This window comes from Populus alba, chromosome 19 (assembly GCF_005239225.2).
Source record: "Populus alba chromosome 19, ASM523922v2, whole genome shotgun sequence".
Classification (NCBI taxonomy): Eukaryota; Viridiplantae; Streptophyta; class Magnoliopsida; order Malpighiales; family Salicaceae; genus Populus; species Populus alba.
In genome coordinates, this window is record NC_133302.1 from 6,297,923 (window position 1) to 6,314,799 (window position 16,877).

The following is a 16,877-nucleotide window of genomic DNA, read 5'->3' on the forward strand; positions in this document are numbered from 1 at the left end:
GTCATAAGATTAAGTTATTCCAACAATCCGAGTTAATTAAAACCTCGTTTGTTAAGGAGGTTAACCATAAAAAAAAAACAACAATTTTATTATTTTTATTGGCTAAATGCAGGTATAACAGCAGTGCATCATGTTGCCAAAAAAAACACAAATCTTGAATTTTATTTTTAATTATTTTTTAAAACCGGAAAAGCAGGTAAGATGTGACTAAAATAATATTTGATATTATGACAGTAATTGTTTTTTAAAATATTTTTAATTTAAAAATATATTAAAATAATATTTTTTTTATTTTTTAAATTTATTTTGAACATTAATATGTGAAAATAATAAAAAAAATTAAATTAAAAATATATCAAGTTATTTTAAAAGCATGGTTCAACAGCATTATTATTATTATTATTATTATTATTTTTGCTAGGGGTTTGGTTTGGTTGTTCCAGGGAGGGCAACCATTAAACAATAACAGGGCTAAGATGAGTGAGGCTAATCAAAAGCCTGTAAAAGTGTATCAAGTGATTGTCTGCTATTAATATTTTTGAATTGTTTTTGAGGTGATAAAAAAAAATTAAAAATATTATTTTAAGTAAAAAATGTTTTTTTAAAAGAAACTTGAAATATAATATTCTTTCTCATATTCATGTGTGTACATTTTCTTGGCAGCTTCTTCAAAGTTTGAACATTGGATGGGCCCACAGACTCCACACGTTAGCTTTCTATATCTTATAATATAGTTTATAGGTATTTTGCACTAGGATTTTTGTCCTTATACTAATTTATCTAAATATAGGATTTATAATTTTGATGAATGAAACTAGCGTTCTCAATTTCTTGGGATAGAAAGAAAGTTGGAATAACTTATAATTTTGATGAATGAAACTAGCGTTCTCAATTTATCTGCGTTGCAGCCTGTGTTTTGCATCCAAAATTATTATTATTATTTGTGCTGCTTTGTGTGTGTGTGTATTCTTTAAGTTATGTATATATATATATATATTCTTTAAGTTATGTAACGTCATTGTTATTGTAGGAACATTACTATTATTTAAGTATTATCGAAGTCCTAGACTTTGGTCAGCTTTTTTCAAAGTTTCAACAATGGGGTGGGTCCACGAGTTAAAGTGTTTGGCATTATTGTCAGAAAATGTTTTTTTTTTAAAATAATTTTTAGCTTCTGATTCTTTTGTTGAAGATTTTAATTATATGCAGCGCTAGACAAAAGAAAAGCGAAATAGAGGTGTACAGCAACTTGTTGTCTCTTGTAATATGATCTTTGGTAGGAAAGTTATGGCTTTTTTCCTAGCAACTTCTTGTCAAACAATAAAAGAATCTTTGCTACTGTAACATTCTCTTCCAAATCTCATCTCATTATACCATTGATTTCCAATTTCCCTCATCAAATTTCTTAAACCTTTCCGATGATCATCTGGAGCTCAACATCTTGCAACTTCCTTGTTATTTTTAAACCATATATTCTTCTCTGATCTTGTTTTTCTTCCTGAATACTACTTAAGCAAACCAGCACTTGAAGAACTACTTGAATCCAGGTAAATTATTTATAATCCATCTTCTTCTTTTTGTTTTTCACATGTAACTCTGGTTTGAATCTTTCAAGGAAAACACAAGTTGTAGAAATTATAATGAGAAACTTTGGAGATAGGATCATCAACAGTTTCCAAAAATAAATAATTTGATCTTTCTCAGTTGTAACAATCCATGCCTTATGGAGTTCATACTAAATTGACCCCAAGTTAACCTTGAATTCATTGTTTTTTCTTCATAGTTTCTTTGCTGTTTGTAACTTATTATTTTAGTTTCAACCTTCCTTTTCCAATTAATGTACTTCCATTAATTTTTATTCAATATTTTGACCCTTTTGATCTATAGGACAAAATGGTTAGACCAAATGATCCGTTTTGGAATCATGTTGAAGATATGAATGATGGAAGCATGAAGTGTAAGTTTTGTGGGCATTTATTTGCCAAGGATACTTCCATTTCGAGGATCAAATGGCATTTTTCGGGAGAGAGAGGGCATGGTGTTGGCATTTGTGGTCAGGTGCCTAAAGAAGTTCAAGAAGCAGCCTTCCTAGCTATGAATGGTGGCAACAAAAGACATAAAAGCATAGCAAGTTCAAGAATGGAATACACTGGTGAAGGATCTTTTCAGCATGTTGACAGAAGTGTGGATGCTCATGAGAATAGAGGAGAAGCAACACAAGGAACAGATTTAGTGGATCAATTTGCTGATGCTACTTGGGTTCAGATGCACTCTGCCCTTTCAAAGGAGCAACAGCTGAATAAAATCTCTACGTTTTTAATGCAGGAAGATGAGGATGTGGAGCGTCTGCATGATGGATCTGAAACTATACCGAGAACAGAGCAAGTGCAGCATCTGGAGAGGCCATCAATTAATCAAGCTGATGAGCCTCGAGGAGATTCATCCCAACCAACAGATCCATTGTGTCTTGATCATGGAAGATATTATGACCACCTATTTGCTCCATCAGTAAACAATGATGTCGTTATGTATGATGTGCAGAACATGGTTAGAGTGAGGACAGAACCAGTGGAGGAGGATGTGGAGAATAGTGGAAGATCAGTGCAGGTTGGTGCTGGAGCTAGATCTTCTGAAAGTCTGAAATACAACAAGACTAGAGGAGTTCCATTACCTACTAGCTCTACAAAGCCAGTGGGTCAAGCATTCGAAGAGAATACGGAGATGATATGGTCTTTGTTAATGGATGGGGAAGTCTCAACCATTGGCATTTATGGGATGGGGGGAGTTGGTAAATCCACAATACTGCAACATATCCATAATGAGCTTCTACAAAGACCAGATATTTGTGACAATGTTTGGTGGGTGACTGTGTCTCAAGATTTCAGCATTAATAGATTGCAGAATCTTATTGCTAAACATCTTCATCTAGATCTTTCAAGGGAAGATGATGTTCAGCTCAGACCTGCCAAATTGTCAGAAGAACTAAGGACGAAACAAAAATGGATTCTCATTTTAGATGATTTGTGGAACAATTTTGAGCTACACCAAGTGGGAATTCCTGAAAAGTTGGAAGGATGCAAGCTGATTATGACAACTCGATCAGAAACGGTTTGTCATCAGATGGCTTGCCAGCACAAAATCAAAGTGAAGCCACTTTCTAATGGAGAAGCTTGGACTTTGTTCATGGAGAAGCTTCAACGTGATGTAGCACTTTCACCAGAAGTGGAAGGAATTGCGAACGCTGTTGCAAGGAAATGTGCTGGTTTGCCATTAGGAATTATTACAGTGGCAGGAAGCTTGAGGGGAGTGGATGACCTACATGAGTGGAGAAATACATTGAACAAATTGAGAGAATCAAAATTTAGGGACAATGAAGTATTCAAGTTACTGAGGTTTAGTTATGATCGGTTAGGTGATTTAGCACTACAACAGTGTCTCTTGTATTGTGCATTATTTCCTGAAGATTGTGAGATTGGAAGGGAGGACTTCATAGGTTATTTGATCGATGAGGGAATAATTTAAGGAATGAGGAGCAGGGGAGATGCATTTGACGAGGGTCACACGATGCTTAATAGACTAGAAAATGTCTGCCTATTGGAAAGTGTTAAAATGGAGTATGATGGCAGTATAGGTGTCAAGATGCATGACTTGATTAGGGACATGGCCATCCAAATACTGCAAGAAAACTCTCAAGTCATGGTTAAAGCAGGTGCGCAATTAAAAGAGTTGCCAGATGCAGAGGAGTGGACAGAGAATCTCATAAGAGTCTCACTAATGCTAAACGAGATCGAAGAAATTCCTTCCAGCCATTCACCAAGGTGTCCAAATTTGTCAACTTTATTTCTACGTGATAATGAAAGGTTGGGATTTATCGCGGATTCATTTTTCATTCAATTGCATGGGCTCAAGGTCCTCGATCTGGCTTGCACAGGTATTAAAAATTTGCCAGACTCTGTCTCTGATTTGGTGAGTCTCACTGCATTATTGCTCAATAAGTGTGAGAACTTAAGTCATGTTCCATCATTAAAGAGGCTCAGGGCACTGAAGAGGTTGGATCTCTCTCATACTTTTCTTGATGAGATGCCACAAGGAATGGAATGTCTGTCCAACCTAAGGTATCTTAGAATGACTGGATGTTGTAAAAATGAGTTTCCTAGTGGGATATTAACAAAACTCTCTCACCTGCAAGTCTTTGTACTAGAAGAGTGTTTTGTGGATTCTTATCGAAGGATAACAGTTGAAGTAAAGGAAGTAGGATCCTTGAGAAATTTGGAAACTCTGCGATGCCATTTCAAAGGTCTCTCTGACTTCGTGGAGTATCTCAGATCTCGGGATGGGATCCAATCATTGAGCACATACAGAATTTCAGTAGGAATGATGGATTTTTGGGAATGCATTGATGATTTTCCAAGTAAAACAGTTGCGTTGGGTAATTTGAGTATTAACAAAGATAGAGATTTTCTGGTCAAGTTCTTAAATGGCATTCAAGGACTGGTTTGTCAATTCATCGATGCAAGAAGTTTATGTGATGTTTTGTCATTAGAGAATGCAACTGAACTGAAGCGCATCAGCATTCGGGATTGCAATAGCATGGAGAGCTTGGTTTCATCTTCTTGGTTCTGCTCTGCTCCACCACCATTACCATCATATAAGGGTATGTTTTCTGGTCTTAAAGAGTTTTATTGTGTTGGATGTAACAATATGAAGAAGCTGTTCCCACTTGTGTTGCTCCCAAACCTGGAATTGATTGATGTTATTAACTGTGAGAAAATGGAGGAGATAATAGGAACAACAGAGGAAGAAAGCAGCACCTCCAATTCCATCACGGAATTAATACTCCCAAAGTTAATATCTTTGAATTTGTGTTGGTTACCAGAATTGAAAAGCATTTGTAGCGTAAAATTGATTTGCAATTCTCTCGAAGATATTAGTGTAATCAATTGTGAGAAGCTGAAGAGGATGGCAATTTGTCTTCCGTTGCTTGAAAATGGCAAGCTATCCCCTCCCCCTTCTCTTAGAGAAATCAATGCAAGGCCAAAAGAATGGTGGGAGAGAGTAGTGGAGTGGGAGCATCCTAATGCGAAGGATGTCCTTAGTCCTTTTGTAATGTTTCGGGAGGAGGAGGCTACTCTGCCCTTAAAATATATATAATATAGAACAAAGGGTAAGCATTATCTTTTGTCATGTTAATTTCTGATTGATTGGACTCGTTAAGCGTTTATTAATATGAAATATTTCTTATTTATATCGTGTGTTTACAATTAACATAAATAACATTTTTCATTTTTTTTTATATATTTCATTATCTTTTAAGAACCATTGAACTGTTATATATTTTTTTTAACTGGATAGATAAATAATTATAATTTGAAGTTTAATTAATATTATATATTCGTCGTATTGAGTATCTTTAAGATGAAAAATTCCATAAAAAAAAAAAAAACTATATTGATTTATTAACCTAATAAAATAATAGATCTATTCACTAGTATAAAATCATCTTATATCATTAACTAGCAATAAATTATTTTTAAAAAATATATAATACAAATTAAAAAAGAAAAATAGAGAGAGAGAAGACACTTTAAAAGTAGAATGATAATACTTGAAATTTTGAAATTTTTATAAGGATATATTTAGAATAAATATATCCACACCTCTATCTATTTTCCTCAATAAAAATTCATCCTATTTTTTTTTCTCATGATTTTTAAAATTTTATTTTTAAGTTTTTTCAGTCTTTATGAACAATATAAGAAAACTAAAAAAGATTGGTTAATCCACAATACATGAAGATACATGTTTCATTGCAAAAGTATTTTTTATTTAAAAATATATTAAAATAATACTTTTTAATTTTTAAAATTTATTTTTAATATTATCATATTAAAATTTTATTTTTTCCAAAATGATTATGAGCTTTATCCCATTCTGTAGGGGTGATGTTGGTTGGCTTTGTGTTGCCTCAAATAGCTTTTAGTCTTTTTTAGTTGCTTTCCAAAGTTTTAACATTACAACTAATTGCTCCAATTTTTTTGCACATTACCTTGCTTTCCCTAAGCGTTGGCCTGGCAATAACTATCATCTTTTAGATGAAAGCTAACACTCTTTCCTCGCAACAGGAGACCTGCTGGGCATCAGACCTTGCATCCGCACTTTTGAGCGGCACCGTCAAAATCCCATGCTATTTTAGCTGTTCTTCATGGAGTTCCATTTGTCAGCATCAGTCTACTTCACTAGCCACATGCAAATCTTTGCTTTTTATTTCGATCTCAATGCTTTTAGATTTTGCCCAGTTCATGCTATAACCCGCGGCACCGCACGGGCAATTCACCTAATACATTCTATTTGTGTCCTCTAATTTGTCTCCAATATTTCTCACCCCTTATCAAATACTGACATGTAAACTGCTTGCATGGTTATCAATTTCTTTCAAGTGAGTGTTAGATGTATAGCTTAAGATCATATTTTTATTCTTCCTTTTTTTATTTTATTTTTTCATTTTTTTTTCTTACAATTTGTGAAAACAATGAGGAAACTAATTTAAGGACTAAGAGATTAATTAGTTCATAAGGGTTTTTTTTAGTGGAAACTCAGAATCAAGAAGTAATTCTCCTTAATGTTTGAGAAAGATGCCTACAGATGGGAATGAATGTACTGATTCGAAATCTTCTTCTCTTCAAAGGGATAGCAGATAAGCTAATGATGTTGGATTATGATGGAGAAGTTCGATTCTGAGATCTTTTGAAAGAGAGGCATATATATATAGTGTTGAACTACGAACTCCTTGACTGATGTGTGGAGCTTCAAAATGTATGTCATGTACAATTATATAAGAACTCCAAAGCAGCTTAAATTATGATTATTTCTCATGTTTGTTTATTAGAAAGAAGTTTCCGGAAAACTATTTTCCAAACTTTTCTATGTTTGTTTGTCATTAGAAAAGTTGGTCAACGAAAAATACTTTCCGATCAACGAAAGACACTTTCCGGTCAATGGAAAACACTTTCCGGTCAATTTTAGTCAAAGAAAAATTTGACTTGGTTTTCAGGAAAGTGTTTTTCATTTAGCTGTGTTTGTTTTTCCGGAAAGTGATTTCTAGAAAATCACTTTCCAAACTTTCTTGTGTTTGTTTGCCAGTAGGAAAGTTGGTCAATAGAAAACACTTTTCAGTAAAAGAAAAATTTGGCCTAGTTTTCAGGAAAGTGTTTTCCTGAAAAATTTGGGGGGAAAATACTTTCCGGAAGTTGTGAAAAATTTAGAAATGTCATTATTTGCTGATTATATCAAATTTGATCCTCAAACTTTTGATTGCTATATATATATTTTGTTTTGAATATTTATTTTTCAATTTCATCTCTTAAAATTTTATTTTTTATATTAACTTTGATCCTTATTTTTATAATTACTATTTGCCTTTTCCTTATCATTTTTTTATTGAAATTTTTTATCTATCAAATTTGGTCCTCATTCTTTTGATTGTTATTTATTTTATTTGAAATAATTTTATGAAATGTTGATTATTATTGTTTTAATTTCTTCATCTTTTATTTTTTTTAAAATTTTTTAGATTTGATCTCTATTATTTATTTTTATTTGAGATAATTTATGAAAAATATATTTTTTTTCAATTTCATTCTCATTTCAACTTTTTAATTTGTAAGATTTGTTCCTCATTATTTTAATAAACTTGAGAAAAATAAAATATTAATAAGTTATTTTCCATGACATAACCAAACACTAGAAAGTATTTTCCAACTTATTTTTCATTACACTACCAAATATTAAAAAATACTTTTCTAAAATTCACTTTAAAAAAAAAAAACTACTTTCAGCAAACAAACAGGGCCTTCATTTCCATACATGCCAGTGCCTTTTTGCTTGTGCATGCGGCCTCGAATCAACTAATCAAGCTGATTAGCCTCGAGGAGATTCATCCCAACCAACAGATCCATTGTGTCTTGACCATGGAAGATATTATGATCAACTCTGTGCACCATCACTAAGCAAAGATGTCATTATGTATGATTTGCAGAACATGATTAGAGTGAGGACAGAACCAGTTGATGAGAAAAATAGTGGAAGATTAGAGCAGCCTGGCGGAGGAGCTAGCTCTTCTGGAGGGCTTACAAGCACGTGCTTTGTGGTTTTTTTTTTTTTCTTTTTTTCTTTTTTTCTGAATACTGCTTAAGCAAACCAGCACTTGGAGAACATCTGGAATCCAGGTAAATTATTTGTACTTTATCTTCTTCATTTTGCTGTTGTTTTTGTTATTTATACTTTGTGTAACTATTATTTGAAGCTCAAGCAAAATACAACTTATTGTATTGAGAAACTTTGGAGTTAGGATCATCAATAGTTTCTTCATGCCTTGTGGAGTTCTTTCTGAATTGACCCTAACCTTGAATTTATTTATTTATTTATTTTACAATTCTTTTTCTGTTTTTAATTTATTATTTTTGTTTTAAACCTTTCCTTTTCCGATTAATATAACTTCCATTAATTTTATTCAATATCTTGATTTTTTTTTCTTTCTGTAGGACAAATGGTTCGATCAAATGATCCATTTTGGCGACATGTTGAAGATATGAATGATGGTAGTGTGAAGTGTGAGTTTTGTGGGCATCCATTTGCCAAGGATACTTCCATTTCGAGGATCAAATGGCATTTGTCAGGAGTGAAAGGGCGTGATGTTAAAATTTGTAAAAATGTTCCAGAAGAAGTTCAAAATGCAGCCCTTGCAGCAATCGATGGCCCTCTGGAAAAAAAACTGAAAACTGTAGCAGGCTCAAGCAATAACGAGGTCACTAATGCAATTTCAACTTCTTCACAAGAACAGAACAATGAAGTGATACATGTAGAAATAGCACAACAAGGAGAAGCTGTTTTCGCTGGAGAACTTGCATGGGCAAATGACTTGATTGGAGGGATTGAACTTGTGGATATTGCACCGGAGACTAGACCAATAACCGAGCAAGCAAGTCAAGAGTGCGGACGAGGAATCTGTGATCTCTGTTCTTTTTTTGTGGATGATAACGTCACTCACAATAACATAGAAAACCAAACCATGGGATTGATGCAGCATTTTGAGAGAGGAGCTCTCTTGAGAGGCTATCAGTTAGTCAAAATGAGCCTAGAGGAGATTCATCCCAACCAACTGATCAATTGTGTCTTGGACTTGGAAGGCATTACGATCAACTCTGTTCTCCATCGGTAAACAATTATGTAATTATGAATGATGTGCAGAACATGGTAAGAGTGAGGACACAACCAGTGGAAGAGGATGATGATGATGTGGAGAACTATAGAGGAAGATTAGCGCAGCCTGGTGGAGGAGCTAGCTCTTCTGGAGGGCTTGCATGCAACACAAATGAGATTGAAGCAGATGATGCACTACCAACGACTAAGTTGGTGGGTCAAGCATTCGAAGACCATAAGAAGACTATCTGGTCCTGGTTGATGCACGATGAAGTTTCAAGTATTGGAATCTATGGCATGGGCGGAGTGGGTAAGACAACTTTGGTGATGCATATGTATAATCAGCTTCTATGTAGACCAGATACTTTCTCTCATGTTTACTGGATTACTGTTTCACAAGATACCAGCATTAAAAAATTGCCGGGCAGTATCGGAAGATGTATTGGTTTAAATCTTTTTAATGAAGACGAGGAGCGGCACAGAGCAGTTGAAATGAGAAAAGAATTAATGAAGAAACAGAAATGGGTTTTGATTTTAGATGATTTGTGGAACACTATTGAGTTACAGATGCAGGGATCAAAAAAGGATGCAAGCTTATTCCCACAACTCGATCAAAAAAGGTTTGTCAACAGATGGATACCCTACACATAATCAAAGTGAAGCCTATTTTGGAGGAAAAGGCTTGGACTTTGTTTATTAAGAGACTCGGACATGACATAACACTTTGTCCAGAAGTGGAACAAATTGCAAAATCTATCACAAAGGAGTGTGATGGTTTGCCACTAGGAATTCTACCAATGGCTGGAGCCATGAAGGGGGTGGATGACATAAACGAGCGGAGGAATGCTTTAGAGGACCTGAGGCAATCAAGAGTTAGGCAAGATGATATGGAAGAGGATGTATTCCCTAGAGAGGATTTGATAGCTTATTTGACTGATGAGGGAGTGATAAAACGGCAGAGTAGGGTGGCAGAAGTTTACAAAGGCCATTCGATGCTTAATAAACTTGAAAATGTCTCCTTATTGGAAAGTGCTACAAGATATGGTGATCATAGCTGTGTCCCGATGCATGACTTGATTAGGGACATGGCCATCCAACTACAACAAGAGAACTCTCAAGGCATGGTTAAATCAGGTGCATAATTAAATGAATTGCCAGATACAGAGGAGTGGACAGAGAATCTTGTAAGAGTTTCACCAATACAAAACCAAATTGAAGAAATTCCTTCGAGCTATTCACCAAGGTGTCCCAGTCTTTCAACTCTACTGTCATGCACTAATAAATACTTGAAATTTATTGCTGAATCATTTTTCAAAAAATTGCATGGGCTCAAGGTCCTTATCTATCTTGCACATTGAGAATTTGCCTAATTTTGTCTTTGGATTTGGTGAGTCTCTGCATTGTTGCTCATTGCTCATTGCATTGCTTGTGATATGTTAAGACATGTACCATCATTAAAAAAGCTTAGGGCACTAAAGAGGTTGGATCTCTATGGTACTGCACTTGAAATGATTCCTTAAGCCATGGAATGTCTATCCAACCTCAGGTATCTTGGACTCAATGCATGCGGTCAGAAGATGTTTCCTACCGGGATATTGCCTAAACTCCCTCACCTGCAAATCCTCGTACTACAGCAACCGGGACTCGATGGATTTGGTGTTTGGCGTGCAGCTCCAGTAACAGTTAAAGGAAAAGAAGTAGCATACTTGAGGAAGTTGGAAACTGAAGATGAAGACAAGTGTAACGTTTAGAGAGGAACACCTCATCCATTTCTGGCAATTTCAGATATAAGGTTTTCTTGATGCCTTCACACTCCATATTTTTATTGTTATCTTCGAAACCTTATAGCTTCTTCTTCTCTTAGTTTATTGATTGCTCTGTTTATTTATTATTTTTATCAATATATATTTCATCTGGAATCGGATGACTATTTCTGGAGTCAAATCGTGAAGACAAAGCTCTTTCATGTTTGTGTGCAATAACAATCAAAACCCTTTCTCAACGTTATTTAACTAAATGGATTCATGATCATTAAAAACAACATTTATATATATTATTTTTATTATTATTATTTTGGAAAACTCAAAATACAATGGAGATACAATTTTGAGATTCATCTTATTCGTTTCATGTGGTACATCATGAGGATTGTTTCATGTTTCTTCATGTTGTTCCTCATGCTTCATAAATTCAGTTGATAAGAATCGGTTCCTTTACCAATAAATAAAACAACTATTTCTCTGTTTCTCTATCATTGGTGAATTGGACAGGAGGAGTTCTGTAGTAAGCAGGCGTGGTTGCCGGGAAGAATGTTGCTCTAATTCCTTCTGCCTTTAGTACAGGGAAGATGATGCCTGATCCAACCTCATGCTTTAGGATAGGCCTAAGAAGATCTCGCAGTAGAACAACATCAGAAAGTCCCACAGTCATTCCTCCTCCAGTTACAGCGTGGCGCATATTCAATGAATCCCCTATCATAAATGCACCAGGGTTTGGATAGGGAGATGCAGTGTAGTTTTTAGCAGAATAGAGACACAAAAAACAGAGAAAACCAGCACATATAAAGGGTTGTTTTGAGACTTCAAAATCATTACTATTTTTATTGATTGAATCACTCTTTTAGACAAGAGTTTTGATAACTAATCGCAGAAAAATAATGACATGATTTAATAGAATAAGAGTTGTTCTACAGCAGCTTTATTTGCTACTAACTTCCTAACTTGTGGGAGCTGATCTTGACTCAATCGTTTCAACTCCAAAAAACGCTTCTTCAGCAGCAAATGAGGTATGATTCTGTTCGGCATTGTTCTTATGTTGCCCTTACCAATTGCACATATGAAAGCATTGTATAGCTCAGAGATTATTAAAACAAATCCGTGATCAAGCGTGCTCTATAAATTAATCATAATATGCTTCAGTTCATTAACATTATAGCTTCTTCTACTTTTACTTTATTGATTGCTCTGTTTACTTATTATTTGTTTTAAAAATATTAATTTGTCTATCAAAGTGCTAATGAGTAATGCAACTCAAAGTCGTTTGATTTACTGTGCTCTTGAATATTGATAGCTCTTATTTAAGGACTTGGAAAGAAGCATATCTCCTCTTGCTGATTCGTTGCCATCAAATATTGATCCAAAACCCTCTTTAACCATGTTGGTGATTGATTAGCTAGTAGTTTTGGTATAATTCACGAGCATTTTTGTGCTATAATGGGCCCAAACCCTCGTTAACCATGTTGATGATGTTTCTAATTTGCAAGTGCTGATACACGCACACCACAAAACGTAACGTTAACAGCTCACATATATTGACACATGAGCATAAACTACGCATGAATTGGAGGAAATTTATCATAACAAATATAATGAGCTAAATGTTTCTCAAAGATTGATTTGCAATTCAGGAATCACCGGTTAAGGATTAGAAATGATGATATTTCTAAAACTGCATTTAGAACTTGTTATGGGCACTACGAGTTCCTAGTATTGTCATTTGGGTTAATGAATGCACTAATAGCCTTTATAAAGATGATGAACAAGTTTTTAGGCCATTTATTGATATATTTGTTAATGTATTCATTGATAACATTTTGGTGTATTTAATTTGAGAAGTGAAGAGGAATATGAAAAGCATTTGTTACTGGTTCTTTAAACTCAAAGATATCATCAGTTCTATGAAAAGTCTTTAAAAAATGAGTTTTGGTTAGCGAATGTTGGATTTTTAGGACATGTGATGTTGAAAAATAGGATTGAGGTTGATCTACGAAAGGTGAAAGCAATTAAGAAGTGGCCTAGACCAACTATAGTATCTAAGATTATGAGTTTCATGGGCTTAGCACGATACTATAAGTGGTTCATTAAGAGCTTTTCACGAATTGTAGCTTCATTGACTAAGTTCACACATAAAAAAGTCAAAATGTGGTGGCCAAAATAGTGTAAGAAGAGTTTTCTAGAGTTGAAGAAAAGGATATTTGAGGCTTTGATTTTGATAGTACCATCAGAGTCCAGTGCCTTTATTGTATATTGTGATGCATTAAGAATTGGGTTGAGTTGTGTTTTAATGCAAAATGATAATGTGATTGCTTATGCCTTGAGAAAATTGAAGAAAGATAAACAAAATTACCCCACACATGATTTGGAGATGGTTACAATAGTGTTTGCTCTTAAGATTTGGAGACACTACTTGTTTGGGAAGACATGTGAAATGTTTTCAGATTATAAGAGTCTTCAATATATCTTCCAATAGAAGAATCTGAATATAAGACAAAGAAGATGGATAGCATTGTTAAGTGATTATGATTACATGATTCATTATTACCCGAGAGAGGCGAATGTTGTTGCCGATTCCTTGAGCATAAAGTCTATATGATGGTTTGGCTCATATTCAAGAGGTGAGGAGGCCAGTTGTTGGATGAGAAGGTTAGTTTTGAGACTGAGGAATTGGTAGCATTGTTGGCTCACTTTCAAACTAAGTCAAACTTGGTGGACCATATTAACGCAACTGATGAGAAATGAGCAGCTATGTAAGATTCATTGATGAACTATCTGAATGAAATTATTAATTACCTGGTGGAATATTGTTGGTGGTATCGGACATGATTAAAGTTACGTAACATGATCCATCATCACTAGTCTCTCCTCATTGCTGGTATCCGACATGATCAAGGTTTCCAAAGGGAGAACCTTTAATTTGCTTCTGTCAAGTTGGAAAATTTTATCTTCATCTGAAACCATTTGAGCCCATGATCTGGACTTTTGTTCTGCTTTTTAAGCCTTTGTCTTTGTCTTTCTGTTTAGATGGCATTGGGTCGTCTTCCCTGCAAAAAAATCTCTTATAAAGGTCGGAAATTTGAATTTTCTTTATACATTCAATATAGCTTGCTATCGAAAATACTTATAAGATGATATCTTAATTTACATAGCTGATGTTCTCCAAATAATAATAGGATTTATGCAGTTTATGCATTCAGTCACGCTTTTTCTACTGAATGGATTAATTATTTTATTCATATGTATTGATTTAATTTTTTTGCCGATATATATATGGATATCCAGACCAGCTTGTATTTACCTTCACTAATTTCACGGATCCTGAAATTAATGACCATGTAAGTTTCTAGTAGTCCCGAAGTTTGTGGGACTCGAACAAGTGATCTCTATATAATAAATTTAAAATCTAATCAGTTAAACTGGGTCTTTTAAATTTTATTTTTTATTTTACTATAATATTGCTGCTGGTGTATATTGTTGTTGTCATTGAATTTTTATTAATTGGGATAAATCATTTGCGTATTTAAAAGAAAGTGGTGAATGATTTTTCAAAAAGGGTTACATTTATGTTGATTTAATTATCTATACCTTTTAAACCTTTTAAGTGGAACTTTGGGGAATTAAACTTCAAATTGAGTTATTCAACAAAATAAAAATAATTAAAATATTAAATGCGTGCCAGGGATTCCGACTATCTGCTCTTTGTAGAATTTAAACCTTTTTCATTAATCTGTATTGAAAATTATTTTTTTGTTCTTTAATATTAAATCATTTAATAATTTATCTTTGAAGATGAAGATTGTTACGATACAATTAAAATATAATTTTTTTTTTTTGTATTTTAAATTGTATATATTTTAAAAATTTATTAGTCTTGAAAAAATATATTTTTAATGTTTTTTATATAATAACATTAAAAAAAAAAAAAAATTAGTTTGATTAATCAAATCTCCAAGCAACTTAAATTTTCCAGGCAGCTTCTTAAAAGTTTCAACATTAGGGGGGTCCACACGTTAACTTCCTATATCTTATAATATAATGTTTGGTAGGTAAGCGCTGGGCTCCTTCCTAGCAACTTCCTTAACAATACAATAATTATTTATTTATTATTATTATTACCATTCTCTGTTTTGCTTTCCCCCTCAGTACTGCCCCTTTATTATTTTTCTAAATTATATAATACTCTTCTCTGATCTGTGATTTCTCCTCTCTTTTTAATCCTCAGGACGTACTAATCATCTTCTACCTATTTTCATTTCCACATCTCACCAGTGCGAACTAGATTTATGTATACTGCAACTTTATTATTTTTCTAAACCTTATATTCTTCTCTGATCTGTGATTTCTCTTCTCTTTTTTTGGCTGATTACTGCTCAAGCAGACCAGCGCTTGAAGAACATCTTGAATCCAGGTTAATTATTTGTACTTAATCTTCTTCATCTTGTTGGTGTTTTTGTTTTTATATTTGTAACATGGTTTGAATCTTTTACCTAATCCATAATAAATGAATTGATCTTTTTCTCAGATTTGTCATTTTTAAAACTATATATGTATATAATCTTCTCTGATATGTGCTTTCTGTTCTTTTTTCACCTCCGGTACTAGTTATCATGTACTTGTGGTGAGATGGAAGGAGTTCCCACCACCTGTAAAAAAGTTTATTTTTTCAATCAGGAAAGAAACATCATAGCTTTAACATGAACCCAGCAAACTAAACATAAGTTTGTAATGCTTCATTTTGTTTGCGAATGATTTTGGATTCTGGAGTCAATATTTTTCTAATCAAGCTGCTGTAATTCCTAGCATAGACAATATACAACAAGAGAACTTCGTGCCTCGGCACTTTGGCAACTCTACTAGGTACTGATTGACTTCTAGTCTAGCTGTTGTGTTTTAACACAGTATTAATACCTTTTTGTTAATTAGATACACCATTGATTTTGGGTTTTATAATATGATCACTTCATTTTTATACAGGTCACAGATGGATAACCTCAAACTCAGAGGATTGCAAAATCAAACTGCTAGGCCAAATGCCTCAAATCCTGGCCTTAACACTACCCTGCAAAGTCAAATTAGGGGTTTAAATACTCAACAAGTAAGAAGTCTAACTAAATTACCGTCGTCTTTTTCCTTCCTATGATTGTGCAATAAACTAATTATCAATTTTAATAGCAAAATATTTTAATAGCAAAATAAGGGTAACAGCGCTGAAGTAGTTTCTCATCCATCCGGATATGGTGTAACCTCCATCAATTTTTATTCTTTATTTTGACCCTCCTTTTTTTTTTTTTTTTTTTTTTTCTATAGGTTGAAATGGTTGGATCAAAGGATCCATTTTGGAATTATATTGAAGATAGGGCAGATGGTAGCATGAAGTGTAAGTTTTGTCCACATACATTTGCCAATAAAACCTCCATTTCAAGGATCAAATGGCATTTATCAGGAGAGGAAGGGCATAATGTTGCCATTTGTCGTGGGGTGACTAAGGAAGTTCAAGAAGCAGCCTTTCTAGCTATGTGTGGTGGCAACAAAAGACTTAAAAACACAGAAAGTTCAATAAATGTTAATGATTCTGGAATTTCAACTTGTCCACATGATCAAAACATTAGGATTGAAAATATGGGAGGAGGTATTGGAAGGGTACAAAGAGAAGTTCAGGTTGTAGAACCTGGAGTAGGGGAAGAGAGGATTTCTTCACATGCAATAGCAGGAAACGACGAAGTAAGCTCCAACTCCGAGGATGATCTCCAAGTCAGAGGATTGCAAAATCAAACTGCTACGCCAAATGCCTCAAATCCTGGCCTTGAGACTTCCCTGCAAAGTCAAATTAGGGGTTTAAATATTCAACAAGTAAGAAGTATAACTGAATTATCGTCGTCTTTCCCCCCTTATGATTGTGCAATA

At 34.0% G+C, this 16,877-nt stretch overlaps 1 protein-coding gene, 1 long non-coding RNA gene and 1 pseudogene across 3 annotated transcripts in view; all 3 read left to right on the forward strand.

Annotated features, from left to right (window-relative positions):
* The window catches only part of LOC118035587 (uncharacterized), a 59,149-nt gene that overhangs the window by 32,969 nt on the left and 9,303 nt on the right, over nucleotides 1-16,877 (forward strand). The window contains 1 exon segment of the mRNA XM_073407013.1: nucleotides 16,281-16,823. Coding sequence (XP_073263114.1) covers nucleotides 16,281-16,823 — 543 coding nt within the window.
* On the forward strand, nucleotides 1,119-6,488 carry LOC118035585 (probable disease resistance protein At1g61300; annotated as a pseudogene).
* LOC118035572 (uncharacterized) lies at nucleotides 7,819-11,908 on the forward strand. Of its 2 annotated transcripts, XR_012168918.1 has the most exons (4): nucleotides 7,819-8,225; nucleotides 8,541-10,441; nucleotides 10,745-10,990; nucleotides 11,469-11,901. It is a non-coding gene; the product is annotated as an uncharacterized lncRNA (long non-coding RNA). The 2 variants fall into 2 exon arrangements; XR_012168917.1 differs by having other exon boundaries at nucleotides 7,830-8,225; nucleotides 10,745-11,908.